The 22697-nt window shown below is 38.0% G+C and overlaps 1 protein-coding gene across 1 annotated transcript in view; it reads left to right on the top strand.

The window, feature by feature from the left end:
• The window catches only part of PSME4 (proteasome (prosome, macropain) activator subunit 4), a 106423-nt gene that overhangs the window by 66331 nt on the left and 17395 nt on the right, over positions 1-22697 (top strand). The window contains exons 27-41 of the mRNA XM_011950578.1: positions 1768-1899; positions 4341-4550; positions 5889-6025; positions 7547-7600; positions 7901-8030; positions 9012-9093; positions 10160-10313; positions 10820-10889; positions 12094-12219; positions 12915-13067; positions 15291-15395; positions 16916-17007; positions 17703-17834; positions 18215-18423; positions 19943-20028. Coding sequence (XP_011805968.1) covers positions 1768-1899; positions 4341-4550; positions 5889-6025; positions 7547-7600; positions 7901-8030; positions 9012-9093; positions 10160-10313; positions 10820-10889; positions 12094-12219; positions 12915-13067; positions 15291-15395; positions 16916-17007; positions 17703-17834; positions 18215-18423; positions 19943-20028 — 1872 coding nt within the window. The remainder of the gene's footprint in view (positions 1-1767; positions 1900-4340; positions 4551-5888; positions 6026-7546; positions 7601-7900; positions 8031-9011; positions 9094-10159; positions 10314-10819; positions 10890-12093; positions 12220-12914; positions 13068-15290; positions 15396-16915; positions 17008-17702; positions 17835-18214; positions 18424-19942; positions 20029-22697) is intronic.

Genomic DNA, 22697 nt, shown 5'->3' with positions numbered 1-22697 from the left:
ACCTCAGCTTTCTGAATAGCTGGGATTACAGGCATGCGCCACCATGCTGGACTAATTTTTTCATTTTTAGTAGAGACAAGGTCTCACTGTATTGCCCAGGCTGGCTCGAATTCCTGGGCTCAAGCGATCTTCCTGCCTGGGCCTCCCACAGTGTTGGGATTACAGGTGTGAGCCACCATGCCTGGGCACCTGAGCATTTTAGATAAAGGATACTCAACCTGTAACTAATCTCTGACTCAGAGATTCCCTCTAAAGTAATGTTTAAAATGAGTTTGAGGCCGGGCGCGGTGGCTCAAGCCTGTAATCCCAGCACTTTGGGAGGCCGAGACGGGTGGATCACGAGGTCAGGAGATCGAGACCATCCTGAGCTACATGGTGAAACCCCGTCTCTACTAAAAAAAAAAAATACAAAAAACTAGCCGGGCGAGATGGCGGGCGCCTGTAGTCCCAGTTGCTCGGGAGGCTGAGGCAGGAGAATGGCATGAACCCAGGAGGCGGAGCTTGCAGTGAGCCGAGATCACGCCACTGTACTCCAGCCTGGGCGACAGAGCTAGACTCCGTCTCCAAAAAAAAAAAAAAAATGAGTTTGAGGCCAGGTATGGTGGCTTATGCCTGTAATCCCAACACTGTGAGTGGGAGGCCAAGGCGGGTGGATCACTTGAGATCAGGAGTTCAAGACCAGCTTGGCAACATGGTGAAACCCCCTTCCTCCTAAAAATACAAAAAATTAGCCAGGTGTGGTGGCATGCACCTATAGTACCAGCTACATGGGAGGCTAAGGCAGGAAATCGCTTAAACCCTGGGAGGCGGAGGTTGCAGTGAGCTGAGATGGCGCCACTGCACTCCAGCCTGGGTGACAGAGCGGGGAAAAAAAAAACTGGTTATAGGAAAAGCAACATATTGTGCATATTTCAAACTCTTTTTTTGTTTGTTTGTTTGAGATGGAGTCTCGCTCTGTCACCCAGGCTTGAGTGCAGTGGCGCCATCTCGATTTACTGCAACCTCCACCTCCTGAGTTCCAGCAATTCTCCTGCCTCAGCCTCCCCCGGTAGCTGGGACTACAGGCATGCGCCACCATGCCTGGCTAATTTTGTATTTTTAGTAGAGATGGGGTTTCACCATGTTGGCCAGGCCGGTCTCTAACTCCTGACCTCAGGTGATCCACCTGCCTCAGCCTCCCAAAGTGCTGGGATTACAGGTGTGAGCCACCGTGCCCAGCCTACCAGCCAGTTATTATCCATTACTGTTTAACTAGTTCATAAGTTGTAAATTTATACTTAATGTTTTGTTTGGGTCAAAAATATGTGAGATTGTGCTTAAGGTTTGCCTTGAGAATTTTAAGTTGTTATGTGTCTGTTTTGGTTTATTTAAGTTCCTCCTGGAAATTCTTTAATTTTCCTTGTGTGGACAGAAGAGAAAATCTGGCTCTTCATATGAAAAGTAATTCAGAATAAAAAATGTAATAGTATGCTGATTACTTTTAGCTATGTTACTGAGCAAATGCATATTGGTTCCATTCAGTCTCGCTTTTATCAAACATATTTCAGTCAGTGTAACCTAAACCATGGATATGGTCGGTGGTAATGTGCTTTCCTTTTGATATAAGTAAAGATAATCATTTACTTGTTTTTTAGGATATTTGCTTTGAAATTTCTTTTGTTAATGAGAAAAACATGTAAATTATCATTATTGTTTTTGAAATTTGTTTTAAACTGCTTTGTACTTTAATATATAATAAAAGTCCTTTGTTAATAATACTTCCTCCAGGTGAGAAATAAGGCTCAGCAAACATTTTTTGCTGCCTTGGGAGCATATAACTTCTGTTGCAGAGATATCATTCCCTTGGTTTTGGAGTTCTTAAGGCCTGATAGACAAGATGTTACACAGCAGCAATTCAAGGTACAGGGTTTTTTTTCTGTTTCACTGTAAACATTTTCAAACATACTGAAAAGTTGAAAGAATTCTACAGTAAACATCCATATCTTCACCATTGAGATTCTATATTTAAGATTTTGCTATATTTCTTTTATCGCATATCTGTTCAGTTTTTTATGTATTTCAAAGTAAATTGAAGATATCAACATGATTCACCTTTAAACAGGTATAATCTTTGTTTCATACCGATATGAGAAGACTCATTATTTACTTATTTACCTCTGTTTGTGATCAGTATTTTGATGAAGAAAATGTAAGAAGCAGACTTCCCTGAGGAAAAGAATTGTTGAACTTGAGTGCTAGTGGCCAAGTAGTCTGGCTGGCCTGTGGGAGATAGGGATGAAAGACCAAGAAGTTTAGAGTAGTATGACCAGCATGAAGGAAGGGCTTAAGACAGGAAGGAAGAAATATGGTAAGTTTGAGCAATGATATGAAAGCTTATGTAATTGGAGTAGAGAGGAAAAGAAATGATACAGGATAAGGCAAATACTACATCCTATGGGGATGTAATAGAGTATAGATAATATATAATGATTGCTTATACTGTCAGGTAGAAAGAAAGAGATTGAGAGTGAATTAAGAGTGAGAACAGATAGGACTTGGTGATTGAATATGAAGGGACTGAAAAAAGGAAATGTGAAAATTACTAAGCTTTTGGATCGTACAACTAGTTGTTGGGCACATCAGAGAGAGCGAGAGTAGAATAGATGATGACATAGTTAATTTGGACTAGTTTAATTTGAAGTGGTTCCAGTGAACTAAGAGCACCGTCAAATGGGCAGTTAGACATCTGAGTCCGAAGATACCATTTCCATGTATGTTGATGATAACTGAAATCTATGGGTATGGATAAGAAAGCCTAGGAGGAGATTAAGAAGAGGACCAAGGGGCATATGTTGAGAAACTCCTTTAGAAGCCAATAGAAGAGCTGAGTGACACTGGAGAGGTCAGATAGGTATCAAGAAATAGGGAAGAATCACAGAAGGCAGGGAGAGGTCTTCCTAGAAGGAAGAGTCAGTGAGTACGTTCATTGTTGTTTTGGAGATAATGAAGATGAACCCTAAACATGTTCCATGAAGCTTGTAAGACAGAGGTGTCAATAAACTATAGCCCAGGGTCAGTTCTGTTTGCTTTTGTAAAAGTAAAAGCTTGCTTTTTTAAAACTTCTGTTGAAACACAGTCATGTTCATTCCTTTATGTATTATGTATGGCTATTTTCACTCTACAGTGACAGAGAAAGTAGTTGAGACAGAGCAAATGGCTTTGCTGTTTACTTTCTGGCCCTTTATGGAAAATATTTGCTGACCCCCAGTGCAGATGTATAATTCAAGAGTCTTGTAGGTTTGACTCATTGACTATCCTGTTGTTGACCTTAATGAGAGCAGTTTAAATGGACAAAATTAGAGAGGTCAAGTACAATCAAAATAGAAAAATATCTATTAGATCAACAAAATCCAGGTTATGAGTGACCTTGTGGAGAACCGGTAGAGAGGAGTGGAATACAAAGTCAGTAACAAGCTAGATTGGAATCAGGTGAGGTGAATTGGAAATCAAAATATTTTGATACTAATAACTCTTTTTATGAAAAAGCCCTTTAGAAAGGATACCTGCTGTCATCAGAATCATTGTGGTTAATTGGACTTTCATGAGTAATAAATACACAATATAGTTTTTATGTACTTTGTAAAGTACTCAGCAACCGGGTGTTAACTACTATTTAATAAATTACTTCAAACACCAAACATTAGACCCTAAAATTTTAAGAGTGGCACATTTTGTGGTTTTTATGATATAGTTGAAGAAAATTACTATGGAATATATGTTCTTAGAAACATCCTTACGTTTCTTTATTACCTTATTAGTAGCCATTCTTTGAGCAATTTCTTTTTTTCTTTTTGGAGACAGGGTCTCGCTGTGTCACCTAGGCTGGAGTACAGTGGCATAAGCACGGCTCATTGTAGCCTCCGACCTCTTGGGCTTAAGTGATCCTCCCACCTCAGCCTCCTGAGGAGCTGGGACCACAGGTGTGTGCCACCATGCCCAGCTAATTTTTGATTTTTTGTAGAGAAGAGGTTTCACCATGTTGCCCAGGCTCTCAAACTCCTGAGCTCAACCGGTCTACCTGCTTTGGCCTCCCAAAATGCAAGAATTACAGGTGTGAGCCACCTCACCTGTCCCAAACTCTGTATTAAATGACTTAGAGAAAATATTAATGGATGCCACTTAAATGTCAAGTTAAAGTTTCTAAAAAGTAACATGTTCAATGTGTGAATATATTTTACTAACCAATGTTAAGCATTTAAGTAATCAATACCCATTTAAAATCAACATGTAGGTGTGTTGGCTACAACTACACGATGCCTCTTATTTCCTATGTAAACATATGCATATATTTTTTTCTGCAGGGTGCCTTGTACTGTCTCCTTGGAAATCACAGTGGTGTGTGCTTGGCAAACCTTCATGATTGGGACTGTATTGTACAGACTTGGCCAGCGATTGTTTCTTCAGGGCTTAGCCAAGCAATGTCCCTGGAAAAGCCATCAATAGTGAGACTGTTTGATGATCTTGCAGAAAAGATTCATAGGCAGTATGAAACAATTGGCTTGGACTTCACAGTAAGCAATGTCATTCTTTCATTCAAGTTTTAGTGGAAATCCCGCCTTGTTAAAATGCCCTTTATTTTTCTTGCCCTTTTTCCAGTAATAATATTCTTGGCATTTGAGTCCAGTGTTCTTTTAAAAAAGCATTTGTTACCTGTTTGCTTTTTGTACTTTCATTGATCATTAAGTACTTTCATAGATAACAAGGTAGAGTAGCAAGTTGGAGCATGGTGGGGAGACAGCCAGGGCTCCACAAAGGCTTACTGATTTGTTGTATTTACCCTTGTTTTGTGTGTACCCACAGCTTTATTTTTCAAAGAGTTAATTATATTTTATGAGGTTTACCATGCTAGCCAAAGTCACAAAAGATCGACTACTGGGTCCGGGTCTGTAATTTATAGTGAAGAAAGCTAAAATTGAATGATTTGACAAATGAAAGACTAAAGAATATAACTTTCAGTGGTGCTCAGGTTGAGAGTTATAGCAGATTTTCTAGGAACTTGCAAATCTGTATTTTTACCCCCTCAGAACATGGGGGTGAGTAAAAGAAGGATGAGCACAGCCAAATCCCCCTCTACCTTGAAGTGACTATGGTTGACATCTCTCCCCTGGTTTAAAAACCACTGTTCTAAATATATTCCTTTTAAATCAAACATAGGGTTGCTATTTGCAACTGTCTTTAGATTATACTTTATTTTTTAGAAAAAAATTTAATTGAGATGTAATTCACATATCATAAATATCACCCTTTTAATATGGACAGGTTGTATGCACAATAGTATAGTCACAGTACTGTGTAAACACTCTATTTCCAGAGCATTTTCCTTTTTGTTTGTTTCTCATTCTCATTCTGCCTCATTCTGTCCCCCAAGGCTAGAGTGCAGTGGCATAATCATCCCCTGCCTCAACCTTCCTAGTAACTAGGACTATAGGTGTGCACCACCACACCCAGCTAATTTAATTTTTTTTTTTAGAGAGACAGGGATCTTGCTGTGTTCCCAGGGCTGGTCTCAAACTCCTGGCCTCAAGCAGTCCCCTCACCTTGACCTCCCAAAGTACTGGGATTACAGAGATGAGCCACCATGTCTGGCCTCCACAATATTTTCATCGCCCCAAAACAAAATGAGTACCTAATAGCAGTCGCTTCCCATTCTTCCATACCCCAAAGCCCTGGAAACCACTTTCTTTTTCAGTAAATTTGCCCGTTATTAGATATTTCATATAAATGGAATCATAAAATATGTGGACTTTTGTGTCTGGCCTCTTTCACTTAGCATAACATTTTCAAGGTTCGTTCAGGTAGTATGCATGAGAGCTTCATTTTTTTTTTCCTGCTTTTTTCTTTTTAACAAGATTCCAAAGTCATGTGTTGAAATAGCGGAATTACTTCAACAGTCAAAAAACCCCTCTATCAACCAGATATTGCTTAGCCCAGAAAAAATTAAGGAAGGAATTAAACGCCAACAAGAAAAGAATGCTGATGCCCTAAGGTAATTGATGAATGGTGTACTTCAATAGATGATATATAGATAGTAAGTTTTGGCTTTTCTGGAGACAGAGTCTTGCCCTGTTGCCCAGGCTGGAGTGCAGTGAGACGGTCATGGCTCACTGCAACCTCCACCTCTCAGGTTTAAACTGTTCTCATGTGTCAGCCTCCCGAGTAGCTGAGATAACAGGCATGCACCACCACACCGGGCTATTTTTGTGTTTTTAGTAGAGACAGGTTTTCACCACATTGGCCAGGCTGGTCTTGAACTCCTGGCCTCAAGTGATCTGCCCACCTTGGCCTCCCAAAGTGCTGGGATTATAGGCGTGAGCCACCACGCCTGGCTGATAGTAAGTTTTTAACATCTCTAAAATATAGATGTATACCATAATTGCTTAATGATGTTTACAGATTGACTTCTGAAAAAAATACAAAGAATCGAGAGATAGTTATTACAAAGATTCCTGTTTTCTCTTTGTAAGCTATGGAGGTATAAAACACCATCTTAAAAATAAGGTCAAGCGTGGTGGCTTTTGCCTGTTATCCCAGCACTTTGGGAGGTTGAGGTGGGAAGATCGCTTGAGCTAAGGAGTTCGAGACCAGCCTGGGCAACATGGTGAAACGCTGTCTATACACAAAATACAAAAATTAGCCAGGCATGGTGGCATGTGCCTACAGTCCCAGCTACTTGGGGGGCTAAGGTGGGAGGATCGCTTGACCCTGGGAGGCAGAGGTTACAGTGAGCAGAGATTGTGCCTCTGCATTTCAGCCTGGGTGACAGAGCAAGACCCTGTCTCAAATAAAACAAAAAGTTATTTCACTGTCATATCTTTTTTTTTCTTGTCAATTATCTTTTTTTTTTTTTTAAGGTAGTAATATTTCAGAAACTACATAACTGGTACACATCAGTCATTAATTCCTAAATTCAAGTTTAGCAGATGTATCATTTTATAGTTCATATAATAGTAATGACTTTTTGGTCAAATTTGGTATCAGGATTTTAATAAACTGTTTTTGGATTCTTGGTACCAAAGTACTTAAATCCTTCAGTGATGACACTCAAGCAAGAGTCTTCCCAACTTGGTTTTGTCTTTGCCTTATAATTAGTATATGAATATGCCTCTTTGTTGTTTTCTAAAATGTCTATAAATAATAAACTCTTATAGCCTATCTAATGTATTTCCGATACCTGGTATATCGTGTGTGTGTGTGTGTGTGTGTGTGTGTGTGTACCACTCCCAATTAATTGATTACTACTTACAGAGTTACTTGTGCATGTCCACTCAGGAAAAGTTGAGTTCACTCTCCCTAGCCTTTCATGAGCTTTTCCCAGCATCTCTGTTCACCTGTCTGCTTTCATTCTGGCTTGCTTCTCACCAGGCCCTTTACAGTCAGATGGTGAGAAGTAAGTGGGGAAGGAGGGTGAATCTGGCTAGAATTTGAATTTCTATTATATTTTTTGATGTTCATTTTAGTATTATAGTAAAGTAATACCTCACTTGATTTTTTTTTTTTTTTTTTAAAGGAACTATGAAAATTTGGTAGACACTTTGCTAGATGGTGTGGAGCAAAGAAACCTGTAAGTGCAAAAGATTTTTGTAATTCTCACAGCATTTATCTTAAATACTATAGGAGTTTTCTACAAGGAAGGCTATGAATGACTGTGTCACAAAAAGTTGTATTCTGATTTGTGTATTTGTAAGCAGATTAAGAGGAAAAGAGATGGAGGGAAAGTTTGGGATTAATAATAGGAGCAGCATTCTTCAGTAGACCTATTTTAATTCTTGAGAAACTTAAAATTATAGAGTGTTTCACATACTTTTTTTCTTTTCAAGTGGTTTTATGTGTGGTATGCTTTGTCATTTTTCCTCCTTTTAAGGCCGTGGAAATTTGAACATATAGGCATTGGGCTTCTGTCTCTACTGCTGAGAGATGACCGAGTGTTGCCTCTTCGTGCCATACGGTTTTTTGTTGAGAATCTCAACCATGATGCAATTGTAGTTCGAAAGGTACATACCTTGTTTTAGCTACAGTCTTGGGTTTGAGACTATGTATGTGACCTGAAGTCTTTAAATTCTTCACAAACAATACACACTTGGTTAATAAATATCTTGAAGTGTATTGATTTGAAATCTACCCCGTTGGTTCAGAGATGATAGTGATTCATCTAACAAATATATAAGGACATGCTTAGGCACTATGTGTTTAAACACTGGGAATATAGCAGGAAATAAGTTTATAGGCTAATGGGAAAGATTGAAAAATTAGAAAATTAGATGTGTAGTGTTTCAGGAGGGGTAAGAAACCTGAGGGTACAGTTTTGTACTCTCCAAGTGTCAGAGGTGAGGTGAGGGATGGGGAGATGGCCTAAGCTGAAGCATTGGAGAACGACCTTTAAAAATACCCTGAGGCTGGGCCAGGCTTGGTGGCTCATGCCTGTAATCTTAGCACTTTGGGAGACTGCGGCAGGCGGATCACATGAGGTTGGGAGTTCCAGACCAGCCTGACCAACATGGAGAAACCCCGTTTCTACCAGAAGTACAAAATTAGCTGGACGTGGTGGCGCATGCCTGTAGTCCCAGCTATTTGGGAGGCTGAGGCAGGAGAATCGCTTGAACCCGGGATGGGGAGGTTGTGGTGAGCCGAGATTGTGCCATTGCACTCCAGCCTGGGCAACAAGAGTGAAAACTCCATCTTAAAAAAAAAAAAATACCCGGAGGCTAAGATTTGAACAATGAGCAGGTATTGGTTTAACAAAGAAAGGGTCAAAGTTTTCTAGGAGGAGAAACTAGCATGGGTCAAGACTGTAGAGTAAGAACTGCCTGTGATTTATTCTAAGTCATATTTAGCACTCACATGGCTGTACTGCCAGATGTCAGTAGGTGAGGTGTTTTTTTAAAGAAACAGAATCGATTTCTCCTTTGAGTAGAGCAGGCAACCAGTTAAACGATTTAAATTTTTTTTATAAATGTACCTTTTTTCTTTTCTAGATGGCTATCTCAGCTGTTGCTGGTATCCTTAAACAGCTAAAAAGAACCCACAAAAAGCTGACCATTAACCCATGTGAAATCAGTGAGTACTACCAGAAGTAATTAATAGTACTTTCCAATAAAACTCAGAAAATTTTCTTGACATGTATACATTTTAGTTCTTGACCTCAAATATTGTTCTATGGATATTAACACAAAATATAAAATAACATTATGAAGGAAACAGTTGACTTAGTAAAAGCCAGTGATAACTATCTACAAAAATAGATTGATTTTTTCTACCTTCATATTATTTATCTCACCCACTAAGCAATTATACTAATTATTTCATCAACCATATTTCAAAGACTTAAATTGCTGTTATTAATTAATTTTGTTAAATGTTTCTCTTTGGGTGGTGGGATTAGGGACAAGGTGAATTTTCTTTCTCATACCTTATTGTATTACCAGAATTTTTCAGAAGTAAAAACCATTTTTTTCTGGTCTCCAATCCAGGATTAAAACATTGCATTTCAATTGTATGGTATCTTTAGTTTCCTTTAATGCAACGTTTAATCCTGGATTGGATTATAGTCCAGAAGAAAATGTTTAAAAATTTTTTTTAATGTAAAGTACATTCAGTGGTACAGCCGTCCAAATTTGAGTAAAGTCTGTTGATGAAATAATTTTACTGTATTAATGTAAACTTTGAGAATTGTATTTTGATTATTTTAGATGATGTCTACAGTTGATACTCATAGTTTTGATAAGTATGTGTGGAGAGAGAATATCAAAATGTCAAAATTTGGGTGTCTCAGTGAAAGTTATGTGGGAAATCTTTGAGCTCTGTAAGTCTGGAATTATTATTTCAAATCTAAATAGTTTAAACAAAATTAATCCATTTAATTTTGGTAAAAGGAATGAAGTAAGTTTCATCCTTGATCTTTTCCCCCAAAATAACTGATTCAACAAAATTTAGTAGATAATCCCATCTTCTGTGTTTTGAAATGTGCCCCCAATTGCTCATACATATGTTACCTTGTCTTGAGAGAATTTTAATAGTGTTGTATTGTGAAGACAAAGTTACACTGGTACTGTTGATTGAAATTTGAAAATAACTGTTGGGTGAATGTTTTTAAATTCATCCAATGTGATTGTCTTTTCCTTAGGTGGATATCCTAAACCCACCCAAATTATTGCTGGTGATAGACCTGATAATCATTGGTTGCATTATGATAGCAAAACTTTACCAAGAACTAAAAAAGAATGGGAGTCAAGTTGCTTTGTGGAAAAAACTCACTGGGGATACTACACCTGGCCAAAGTAAGTAACTTACTGTGTATCTTATCATTAAATGCCTTTGATATAACTGTTTTATCATATTTCAGTTTCTGGGGAGGTTCAGAGGCACTTGAAGGTTCTTCTATCTTTCCCCTTCCCTAGTCCTCTCTTTCTTTTGCTCCTGCCAATGCTACGCCTCATTCCTGCCTCTTTCCTTGTATGAAAACCCTTAGCCTTTCTGAATCCCATGGTTATATGGCTAAGGAGGTTATTAATAGCTGCTCAAAATTATATTCCTACCTATTAATAATACACATGCCTAAGCCAGCCCAGAGAAATACGTATTTTTCTCTCCTTATTAACTCCATTTGTCATTAGGACACAGTGATCTGATAGATTTTTAAGGCCTAGACTGTTACTGCTGTACTCATCTCCCCAAACTTAGCATCCAGTTAGAGTTCATTAAAAGTGCCTTCTAATGCTTTCTATCCATGAAGCTCTAATATTTTTTTCTATGCGTATGATAAATATGAACTCTTACTATATAGGAATATGGTTGTTTATGCTGGTGTGGAAGAGCAGCCTAAGCTTGGCAGAAGCAGGGAGGATATGACAGAGGTAAGCATTCCATTTCACCATGGTTCAAATGCATCTTATTTTGGGCCACTTATTTATCTCAACCTCACTTCAGTTCTTCTTTTTCTTTTTTTTTCTTAATACAATTTGTGTTTTTCAGTATTGCGCTGCATAAATACTGGTGACTATGTAATCCATTCTCCCCAACCCCTTTATACCAGTGCCAGTTGACACAGATCTTGATGTATCTAAGACTGAGTTACTGCCCCATTCAGCACTCCTTTGGCTACTGCTTTATGTAGTTTGCTTCTCATTTCTTGTATCAGTTCTGTTACAAGTGTTTTAAAGGAAAAGTTAATGACTGATTTTTAGTTTTCTATTGAATATAAACTATGGGTACTCCATAAATACATATGGGTAGATTTCAGTTAAAACTTGACTTAAACTTCATTTAATTTACTTCATTTTGAAAGTTGACTTGGCTGGGAACCATCACATACCTGTAATCCCAACACTTTGGAAGTCTGAGGCAGATGGATCACTTGAGCCCAGGAGTTTGAGACCATCCTGAGCAACATAGCGAAACCCTGTCTCTACAAAAAATACAAAAATTAGCTGGGCGTAGTGGTGCACACCTCTAGTCCCAGCTACTTGGGAGGCTAAGGTGGGAAGATTACCTGATTACCTGCAATGAGCCATGATCACACCACTGCACTCCAGCCTGAGTGACAGAGTGAGACCCTGTCCCAAAAAAAGAAAAGAAGAAAGAAAATTGACAAGGGTTTTTAAGTTTATGTATTCCTCAAGTTAATGGTGGTGTAACTTTTTCTGGTTCTGAGCGGTTGGTTTACCTTTTTAACTTCTGGTGTTTTATAAATATGGAAGTGATTTGTTGGGGCTTGATTTATAGTTTTGGGGATTTTAACAAATTGCACACCAGATGTCACAGTTGCTTTCAGTCTTCATTTCCCAAGCAGAACATTTGTTGATTTTTAATTCACAGTGTGAGAAATAGGATTCAAACTTGAGAATCTGAAGGAAAACTTACTCTTACTGTTTTAGCATTTTTAGAGGGAGATACTTGGTTTTAGAAATCATTGTTATCTATGAGAACTAAAAATTCATTGAAACAAAAATACAGCCTGTTTTTGACTATCAAAATCTTGTAATTTTAACTTTTTCAGAATCATGTATTTAAGTGGATTTTAAACCCTGAATATTGTTCTTTTTTTTTTTAACTTTATAGGCAGAACAGATTGTATTTGATCATTTTTCTGATCCTAAATTTGTTGAACAGTTAATTACTTTTCTATCATTAGAAGACAGAAAAGGAAAAGATAAGTTTAATCCACGACGTTTTTGTCTCTTTAAGGTAACTATATTATTTACGTATCCTCTTTGTAATGCTTAGTAACTATTCAGTTTGTAGGTTCATAACTTATAAATATTTGATCAAGGCTAGCCATCTGCTTTCATCTAAAATGGCACTGGAATTTACACTGAACATGTACAGACTTTTGTTATTGTCATTATTCCCTAAACAAGACATTATAACAAGTATTTACATAGCATTAATATATAATACAATTGGTAAACATGGTATTAGATCTTATAAGTACTCCTAAGATGATTTAAAATATACAGGAGGATGTAATACCATTTTATGTAAAGGACTGGAACATTTTGGTATTCTGGAGTGGGGATCTTTAAACCAGTTCCCCATGTACACCAAGGGATGACTGTGTTTATCTTTAATGTTTGTTGTAATTGGCACTAGAAGGAAAAAAAATACCCAAAATTATATGTGTTTTTTATGTTTAGTTGCTTTTTTTGAGGTGTGATACTTAGAAAGATTATTAATGTTTATTTCATTGGTTACATTTCAGTGTGATATTTAAAATGACAATATTCTTACTATTTTAACTTACCGGAATTGTTAAAGCAGTTCTAAAGGGGAGTGCGCTTGGAGTTTTTAAGCACATTAGTAATGTACAGAATAATTACAAGCATAATTATAATTGAGATGTTAGCCATTTGAGTACTGAAGAACTGTCTTTGTTTTTATAGGGTATATTCAGGAATTTTGATGATGCCTTCCTGCCAGTTCTGAAGCCGCATTTAGAACGTTTGGTTGCAGATTCACATGAAAGCACCCAGCGATGTGTTGCAGAAATTATAGCTGGTTTAATCAGAGGTTCTAAACATTGGACATTTGAAAAGGTGATGTATTAATATTTCTACAGAACATTTCCAGTTAAAGCTATGTTACCCATTTTGGTGGCAATTTCCAACACATTAGATACTGATAATTAAAATATGAAATGTTCAGTGATAGGAAATATGCCGATATGTAGACATTGCTTTTGATTACAGATTACAGCCTGATGGTCTCTAAGAACATTCACTATCTTTAAATTTTTGAAATATTTACCCACATTGGTGGAAAAAATTCAAAAAAAAAAAAAGAAGAATTCCAGTTTCTTAAAAAAGAGGAAGATCCTGGAACACTGGTCCTACATTAGTGCACTGTGTCACTCTGCTGATGGTGCATGTGCACTTCTCCATTAAGCCATTCCAGCTTCTCGTTAAGTCCTTTCTCTTAGCCTCCTTATCATTTATATTTCTTGCCTAGTCTTCTAAACAGTTGGAGTTTGACTCTCCCTTTTAGAGTATCCCTCTTTTTAATTATACGATGTAGTTTTCATACACCTGCCTTTAAGGTTAGTTTGTTAGCAAAATGCACCAGACTAAAAATAACCTGGTCAAATGTCAGGACTACCTGAACATAAGGTAGATCACTATTTTGTCGAAGAGAAGACACAAATAGGGTTTTTTGGTCAACTTTTAGGAGGACTGCAAACACTTTTGCTTACAAGAAACAATTTTATTTTAAAATGTCACATGTGGTCTTGTCTTCTGTTATGTTACTAAAGCCACTCTTGAGTTACCTGTTTTGTAAAACATAAAACTCCTGGCTCTTGAACTCTGCCTACCTTGGCCTCCCAAAGTGCTGGGATTACAGGTGTGAGCTACTGTGCCTGGCCTTCATTCATTCTTTTTTTTTTAAAACAAATTTCAGATTTTTTTTTTAGAAACTTAGAAAATTGATAACAGTAGCTGTTCATGTTTATGGGGTACATGTGATATTTTGATACATGCACACAGTGTGTAATGATGAAATCAAGGTATGTCCTTTTTAACTAAGGTACAGTCCATGGACCTGCAGCAGAGGTCACACTTGGGAGCATTTTAGGAAAGTAAGATCTCAGGCCCACTTGAGATGAATCAGTCTGCATTTTAAGACCTCAAGTGATTTGTGTGCTCATTAACCTATGAGAAAATCTATGTGCGTAAATGCAGTCTCTGTACAACTGTACGTGTTTTTAAGGACTGTTTATCCAAGACTTGGAATTTGAAGATTATATCTCAGACTAATTACTAAATTAAATTAAAATGTCATTCATTGCCTCTACTTTAAGATTTAATCAAATGATCTTGAGAAACGTGGAAAATTTGATTGAGGTTTTGTTTCAGCCTAGTGTACTATTATACAAGATTTTTAAGAACACTTATCAGTCATATGAGAGATTTGTTTTGTTTTGTTTTGTTTTTTGAGACGGAGTCTCGCTCTGTTGCTTAGGCTGGAGTGCGGTGGGATGATCTTGGCTCACTGCAACCTCTGCCTCCCAGGTTGAAGCGATTCTCCTGCCTCAGCCTCCCGAGTAGTTGGGATTACAGACATGTGCCACCACGCTTAGCTAATTTTTGTATTTTTAGTAGAGACGTGGTTTTTGCCCTGTGGCCAGGCTGGTCTTAAACTCCTGATCTCAAGTGATCCCCCTGCCTTGGCCTCCCAAAGTTCTGGGATTACAGGTATGACCCACTGCACTCAGCCAAGAGATTTTTTTTTAAAGAGCCATACAAAGTATTTACTCTTTTCTGAATATTTTTTGGGAAACATTTCACCTATATCTGGATATGTATGATGATAATGTAGTAAGGTACTTTCCTGGATTAATTGGGTGCTCTAAAAAATAATTGGGGCCAGGCATGCTAGCTCATGCCTATAATTCCAGCACTTTGGGAGGTCAGGGTGACAGGATTGCTTGAGGCTAGGAGTTCAAGACCAGCTGGGGTGACATAGCAAGATCCTGTTTTTACAAAAAGTAAAAAAAAAAAATGCCAGGCATAGTGGCACACACCTATAGTCCATGCTCCTTGGAAGGCTGAAGTGAGTGGATCACTTGAGCTCACAAACTTAAGGCTGCATCAAGGTATGATCGTGCCACTGCACTCCAGCCTGGGCAATAGCGTGAGACCATGTCTCAAAAATAATTTGAATGATGTATTTATATGTGTGTACATTTCCAGGTAAAGAAAGATATTTGGAGAAAAATGTTCAGAGTGTCATTAACTCTTACCCATATATTTTGTTTTGAGTAGGTGGAGAAGCTGTGGGAGCTTCTGTGCCCTCTGCTTAGAACAGCACTGTCCAACATTACCGTAGAAACTTACAATGACTGGGGAGCTTGTATAGCAACATCTTGTGTAAGTACCCTACATCTTTCTTTGTCTAACTCGTGTATTCAAACTGTTTGATACTGTCTCTGTTTTCGATTTCCATGGGATTCGAGACTATTATTCTAAGTGAAGTAACTCCCTTCTTGAATCTTGAAAATTTGTTCATACTTTTGTCATCTTACGTAATTGGAGATGGCTCTATTCAGCCTTTCAAATAAGTCTTGAGAGGTGACTCAAGTGATTATTTTATCTTCTCTGCTGTAGTAATGCATTTTAAAATTAAGTGACAATCATGTATTTGGAAATGTCACTTACATATAGTAAAAGCCACATAATACAAAGTTAAGGTATTATTTTTTATACCAGATATGTCCATAGCTTGTGTACTTTAAGATAATCCATTTAGCTAACAACAGTTTTCTCACTGTTAACTTGAACTATGATCGTCACATTTGAATCTGAGTCATCTGTCAGTTTTAGTTTGATTTTCTTCTTCTATACAGTCAGCCCTCCATATCCATAAGTTCCACATCTGTTGTTTCAGCCAACCTGAGGAGATGGAGAATATTTTGGAAGGGTGGGGGATGGTTGTGTCTGTAGTGAACCTGTTCAGATTTTTTTATCTTGTCATTATTCCCTAAACAGTACAGTATAACCACTATTTACATAGCATTTACATTGTATTAGGTATTACAAATACTCTAGAGAAGATTTAAAGTGTACAGGAGGATGTGCATAAGTTATATGTAAATTCTACACCATTTTCATAAGAGACTTGAGCATCTGTGGATTTTGGTATCCTAAGGGAGTTCTGGAACCAATCCACCACAGATACCAAGGGGGGTGACTGTCCTTATATATGTTTTTAGTATTTCTAAAATAATTGAATATGGCTGGTGCACTGGCCCTCACCTTTAATCACAGAACTTTGGGAAGCTGAGGCAGGAAGATTGCTTGGAGCCAGGAGTTGGAGACCAGCCTGGGCAACGTAGGGAGACTCTGTCTCTACAAAAAATAAAAAATCGGCCGGGCGCGGTGGCTCAAGCCTGTAATCCCAGCACTTTGGGAGGCCGAGACGGGCGGATCACGAGGTCAGGAGATCGAGACCATCCTGGCTATCACGGTGAAACCCCGTCTCTACTAAAAATACAAAAACTAGCCGGGCGAGGTGGCGGGCGCCTGTAGTCCCAGCTACTCGAGAGGCTGAGGCAGGAGAATGGCGTAAACCCAGGAGGCGGAGCTTGCAGTGAGCTGAGATCCGGCCACTGCACTCCAGTCCAGGCGACAGAGCGAGACTCCGCCTCAAAAATAAATAAATAAATAAATAAAAAATCAGCAAAGCATAGTGGCACGTGCCTGTGGTCCCAGCTACTTTAGAGGCCGAGGCAGGTGGATTACTTGAGCCTGGGAGATAATCACACTACTTCACTCCAGCCTGGGCAAGAGTTAGACCTAGCCTCAAAAACAAAATTAAATAAAATAACAATATGATTTATTTATAGAATTGTAGGTCCCCTGTTAACTGTTACATCATATTTTAAACACAGGAAAGCAGAGATCCCCGGAAACTTCATTGGCTTTTTGAACTGCTGTTGGAATCACCATTGAGTGGTGAAGGAGGATCCTTTGTAGATGCATGGTAAATTTTTAAAAAAACCTATGAGGTGTTTATAGAATGGTCTATACTTCTGAAGTCTAGATGAAGTAATTACTTTCTTCTGGAAGGTGTTGTGATCTGGTTCCATACAATATGTGATACTTAATAAGAGTTATTTATTAGTTGGATAAGTAAGTGAAATGTAGGCAACCTGAGCAATTTAAACACAAATTAGAGTCAGCATTCTTTGCTGTCAGATCTTTTATTGGAATTGTGTTTTGTGCTTTTGTGTCTTCATCACATCTTATTTTTCACTTTTTCCTGTTAAAAAGATACAAAGAGAGAGTAATCATTTTAAGGAAAAACTGCTTTGGTTGGGGCATATGGTGCTGTAGAAAGTTAGACAATAGAAATATGGATAATTTCGTTCAAAAGAAGTAGTACTTAATTAATGAGAAAATTTGAATTCTGATGTTTAAATATTACTCGGTGAGTATTCTGAAGTCAGTATTTCTTTCAGTTGTCTAGTAGTGGAGATGAAATGCAAATACAGAGAAAATGATGGAGGAAAAATAAAATCTTTATAAAGAGGCTATTTTGAATTGTGGCTATTGTAGTATTTATTAGGTGAGAAAATGAAAAAGTTTTAAGTGAAATACAGACATTGTCTGTCCATACTGTCGATATGTAAAGGCAGAAAGGGTATCCAATATAACACTGCGATGCTTTAATTTTAGTCGACTTTATGTACTACAAGGTGGCCTTGCCCAGCAAGAATGGAGAGTGCCTGAACTATTGCACAGACTACTGAAGTACTTGGAGCCTAAACTCACCCAGGTTTACAAAAATGTCAGAGAAAGAATAGGAAGGTAGGTACTGTTTTCTCTGTGGTATACCTCTCGAGTGCTTTGTTTTTTAAATTGTAATAGCTAATAATACATGCTGGTTATGTTGTCAGTGGGTTTCATGGTGTCTTTCTCAGATTGTTTGCTATTGTGTCTTGGGAACCAAGATGAAACACTGAATGTAAACTAGGACAGCAGCGTCCTCCGAAGCCAAAGATGAGCAGTCACAACACTTAAGTTTCAATACCTCTTAATTATAAGGCTTCTTTTACACACAGGCATAATCTAAGATCTACTCCAGGAATTGTCTGGGGACAGTTTACTTTGGTTGGGTCATAACTTTTGAACCTCATTTTTATTGGTAATGTGCTACCTCTTCCTATATGAAGTATTTTATTTTGCAGCGTGCTGACCTACATATTCATGATTGATGTTTCTTTGCCAAATACCGCACCAACCACATCGCCTCATGTCCCTGAGTTTACTGCTCGAATTCTGGAGAAATTGAAACCTCTCATGGATGTGGATGAAGAAATTCAGAACCATGTTATGGAAGAAAATGGAATTGGTGAAGAAGATGAACGAACTCAGGGCATTAAACTCTTGAAAACCAGTGAGTGGATAAAATTAGTAGAAACTCTTTTGAAAACATTTACTAGATTATCCTGTGAAGTTTTTTCCCACCTCTTTTTTTATTGTGGTAAAATAGACATAATGAAAAATTTACTGTTTAACCATTTTTAAGTGTGCAGTTCAGTGCCATTAAGTTACATTCACACCCTTGTGCAACCATCACGACCATTTATCTCTGGAATTCTCTTCACCATACGAAACTGAAGCTCTGTACCCTTTAACAACAGCTCCTCATTTTCCCTCCCCACATCCTTTGTAACGACTGTCTACTTTCCATCTCTGAATTTGCCCACTCTAGGTAGGTCATATAAGTTGAATCATAAGTCTTTTTTATGTCTGGCTTATTTCATGTTACATAGTATTTTCAAGTTGAATGAATGAATTTCTGATTCATGTTGTGTCATTCATCTGTTTGCTGGATATTTGAGTTGTTTCCACCTTTGGCTATTGTGACTAATGCTGCTCTGAACATTGATGTTTGTATAAGTCCAAGTACCTGTTTGAGTGCTTGCTTGCAGTTCTTCAGGGTATACACCTAGAAGTGGAATTGTGAGACCATGTAGTATTCCTGTGCTTAAGTTTTTGAAGAGCTGCCAGACTCTTCTCCACAGCAGCTGCACCATTTTACATTCCAGTCAGCAAATGCACAAGGGTTCCGTGTTCTCACCACTTGTTTTCTGTTTGCTTGCTTTTTAAAAGTATAGCCATCTTAGTGGGTATGAAGAAGTATCTTGTGGTATACTTTTTTAAAGTACAGCCATCTTAGTGGGTACAAAGAGGTATTTTGGTTTGCATTTCCCTAATAATGACTGATATTTCAAGAATCTTTATAAGCCATTTGTATTTCTTGTTTGGAGAAATATTTACTCATGTCATTCATTACCCACCCCTCTGCTACCTTTCACTCTGTCGTCCAGGCTGCTCACTGCAGCCTCAACCTCCAGGACTCAAGAGATCCTCCCACCTCAGCCTCCTGAGTAGCTGGGACTACAGGTGTGCACCACGACCACACTCAGCTAATTTTTAAATATTTTCTAGAGACGAAGGTCTCCGTATGTTGCTCAGACTGGTCTTGAACTCCTGAGCTCAAGGGATCCTCTTGCCTTGGCCTCCAGAAGTGCTGGAATTACAGGCATGAGCCACTTTACCCAGCCCATTTCTGAATTAGATTGTTTTGTTGTTTTTGAGTTTTAGTTCTTTATTTATTCTAATATCAATGCCTTATCAGATACACAATTTATTAATATTTTCTCCTGTGGGTTATCTTTCTACTCTCTGGATAGTATCTTTTTATGCATAAAAGTTTTAAATTTTATTTTGGGTGCTGTTATACTGCTTCTCAATAAGTGTCTAATTTATGAAGTAACATAGATGATCTCTTTCATAACATTGAAGAGCTGTTGGAGTGGCTGTCTGACACTAACATTACAGTATTGTTCTACTTTGTGGTCTGTAAATGAATAGCAAAGACTTACTCTGCATCTTTGTTTTCAAAATAGTATTGAAATGGCTGATGGCAAGTGCAGGAAGATCCTTTTCTACAGCAGTCACAGAACAACTTCAGCTTCTACCTTTGTTTTTTAAGGTAAGGTTTTGCTGAAATTAAGAATGCATATCCTTTCTTCAGACAGTGTATGAATTTTGATTGGAACTCTAAAAAGTAAAATGGTCACAGAAAAATCATTAGGTGATAGTGGTTTAATATTTGTTGAAATTGTGTTTTTAGTATTAGGTGATAGCAGGACTTTGACAGCTACATGAAATTTTAACAGCATACTGTTTTACCTGGTAGCTAATTTCTCAGTAATAATAGATTAGAGGGACTATTAATAGTTAAAAGAAAAGCTACAAAGAAATTTTTTAATATAGCCATTTCCGACTTCTTTACTAATATAATCTACAAACGAAAGTGTTCAGTATATTTTGTTTATTTTGCAATGTTAAAGGGCCCTATAACTGTTTTTAACAAATATCTGCAGGAAATCATTTGCCTCTGGTATCATATAATGACATTTTGTTAATGAAAGGCATGGTTTGAGGAGGTTTTATCTAATCATCTACTCAGGGGATGCAGTTAGTAGAACTAAGGTCACAGGTTGACTCATTAGTTTCCAAAATCATAGTTTGCAATAATGATATGGTTGACTGTGGTTAGGAAAACAGTGTTAATTATACATTTGAAAGGCTTGGCATAAACATCACCACTTTTTGACATTATTCATCAGTACAGTTATTATTATCCAAGGAGGAGAGCCCTTACTATTGTTGATAAACAAATGGTATGCTAAACTTTTGATTTGCTATAATATACTTTGTTTTTAGGAAATTTCAAACAGATAACTGTACCAGTAACTTTCAAAGATTGAACTACTAAAATATTTTAAGAATGCTATGCAGAGGATGATATCCAGGAATATCCCTGGGATCTTTTAGGGTATAAAAGCAGACAGTAGCTGCTAGTGTATAAGTCCTTCTTACCTATAGGTCTTTGGTGTACGTAGGATTTGTCCACCTCGTACTTAAATGTTTTTCCTCTGTCACATACCAAGCAGATAGAGAACATTCATAAATTCATAATGTGCAAAGATTGTTAGGATAGCTGGGGTTCTATCCCTTTTCTTTCATTCAGAACAAATATAGGCAAGTATGTAAGAGTGCAGTTGGTAGAAGAATGATTTGAATTCACTTGAAGTTTATGAAAAACTTAGGTCATTAGAAAGCTGTACGATAGAGGCCGGGTGCGGTGGCTCACGCCTGTAATCCCAGCACTTTGGGAGGCCGAGGTGGGCGGATCACAAGGTCAAGAGATCGAGACCATCTTGGCCAACATAGTGAAACCCTGTCTCTACTAGAAATACAAAAATTAGCTGGGCATGGCGGCACACGCCTGTAGTCCCAGCTACTTGGGAGGCTGAGGCAGGAGACTTGCTTGAACCCGGGAGGTGGAGGTTATAGTGTATAGTGAGCTGAGATTGCGCCACTGCACTCCAGCCTGGCAACAGAGCGAGACTCCATCTCAAAAAAAACAAAAAAAGAAAGCTGTACAATATAAGTTACCATTGACAAGCCTAACATTTCACCTGGATATACTAATATTGAGGTTGAGAATTTCCTAGGCCATCATGATGAATGGGGCCAGAGGTACAAAGGCATCACATCATAGTTATTTTGCACATAAATCAGATGTGTAGAGGGTGAGGATAAAGAGAGGCGTTTAAAAGAAACCTGTTTACTAAACCATGAGAGGAGCACAGAAGGAGTTGACGAGGAGGTCAGAAATTCCCTTTCCAACATATTTCAGATGCTTATGAGACTTGTAAGTCAAGATGCTTTTATAAGGGAAGATAATGGGTACACATTCAGAGTTCAGTGGAGCAGTGCAGCCTGGTGGTACAAACTTGAATGTCATCAACATAGGTGGTATTTAAAACCATGAAATTGAATGAGATCATCAAGGGAATGGGTGTAGATGGGGAAAAAAAAGTACAAGAATTGAGCCAACATTCACAGGTTAGGGGTGATGAGAACACAACAAATAGAGATGATTCAGTTAGCATATGCCTCATAACTTACTTATATGAACTAAATTAGAACCATTTAAAGGACTAGATTGTTATCAACTATCCAAAGTTTAAAACCCAAATTACCTGATTGTGGGTGGTCAACAACATGCATTTCAGAGGAGAGACCAGCGGATGGCAGCTTATCACCTGGGCCCCCCGCCCTGCCCGCGACTTTTTTTTTTTTTTGAGACAGTCTCCCTGCAGTGGTGCAGTCATGGCTCACTGCAGCCTCAATCTCCTGGGCTCAAGCAATCCTCCTGCCTCAGCCTCTCGAGTAGCTGGGACTACAGGTGTACACCACCATGCCTGGCTAATTTTCTCAAAAATTTTTATACAGGTGGGGTCTAATGTTGTCCAGGTTGGTCTCCAGTGGTCCTCCCACAATAGCCTCCCAAAGTGCTGGGATTACAGGTATGAGCCACTGTGCTCGGTCTCCCATTCCTAATTTAATAAAAATGAGTTTCATTACTTTGAAGTTTGTGGAAAATTTCAGTAACAGTGTAAGTTTAATTTCTCTCCTTTTAGAAAGAAATAAATGCCTATTGAGAGAAAACTTAGAAAGTTGGAGGGAAATATTCATAAACTACCATTACCATTAACCTTTCTCATATGTATCTTTTTTCTTAAAATTATTGTGAGTTTATAAATGCAGCACATACTCATAAAAAATCTATAAGATAGACTGACAAGA

Source organism: Colobus angolensis, unplaced genomic scaffold, assembly GCF_000951035.1.
Source record: "Colobus angolensis palliatus isolate OR3802 unplaced genomic scaffold, Cang.pa_1.0 Scaffold309, whole genome shotgun sequence".
NCBI lineage: Eukaryota > Metazoa > Chordata > Mammalia > Primates > Cercopithecidae > Colobus > Colobus angolensis.
Note: the sequence above shows the minus strand (reverse complement) of the source record. Positions and strands in the feature narration are given on the sequence as shown.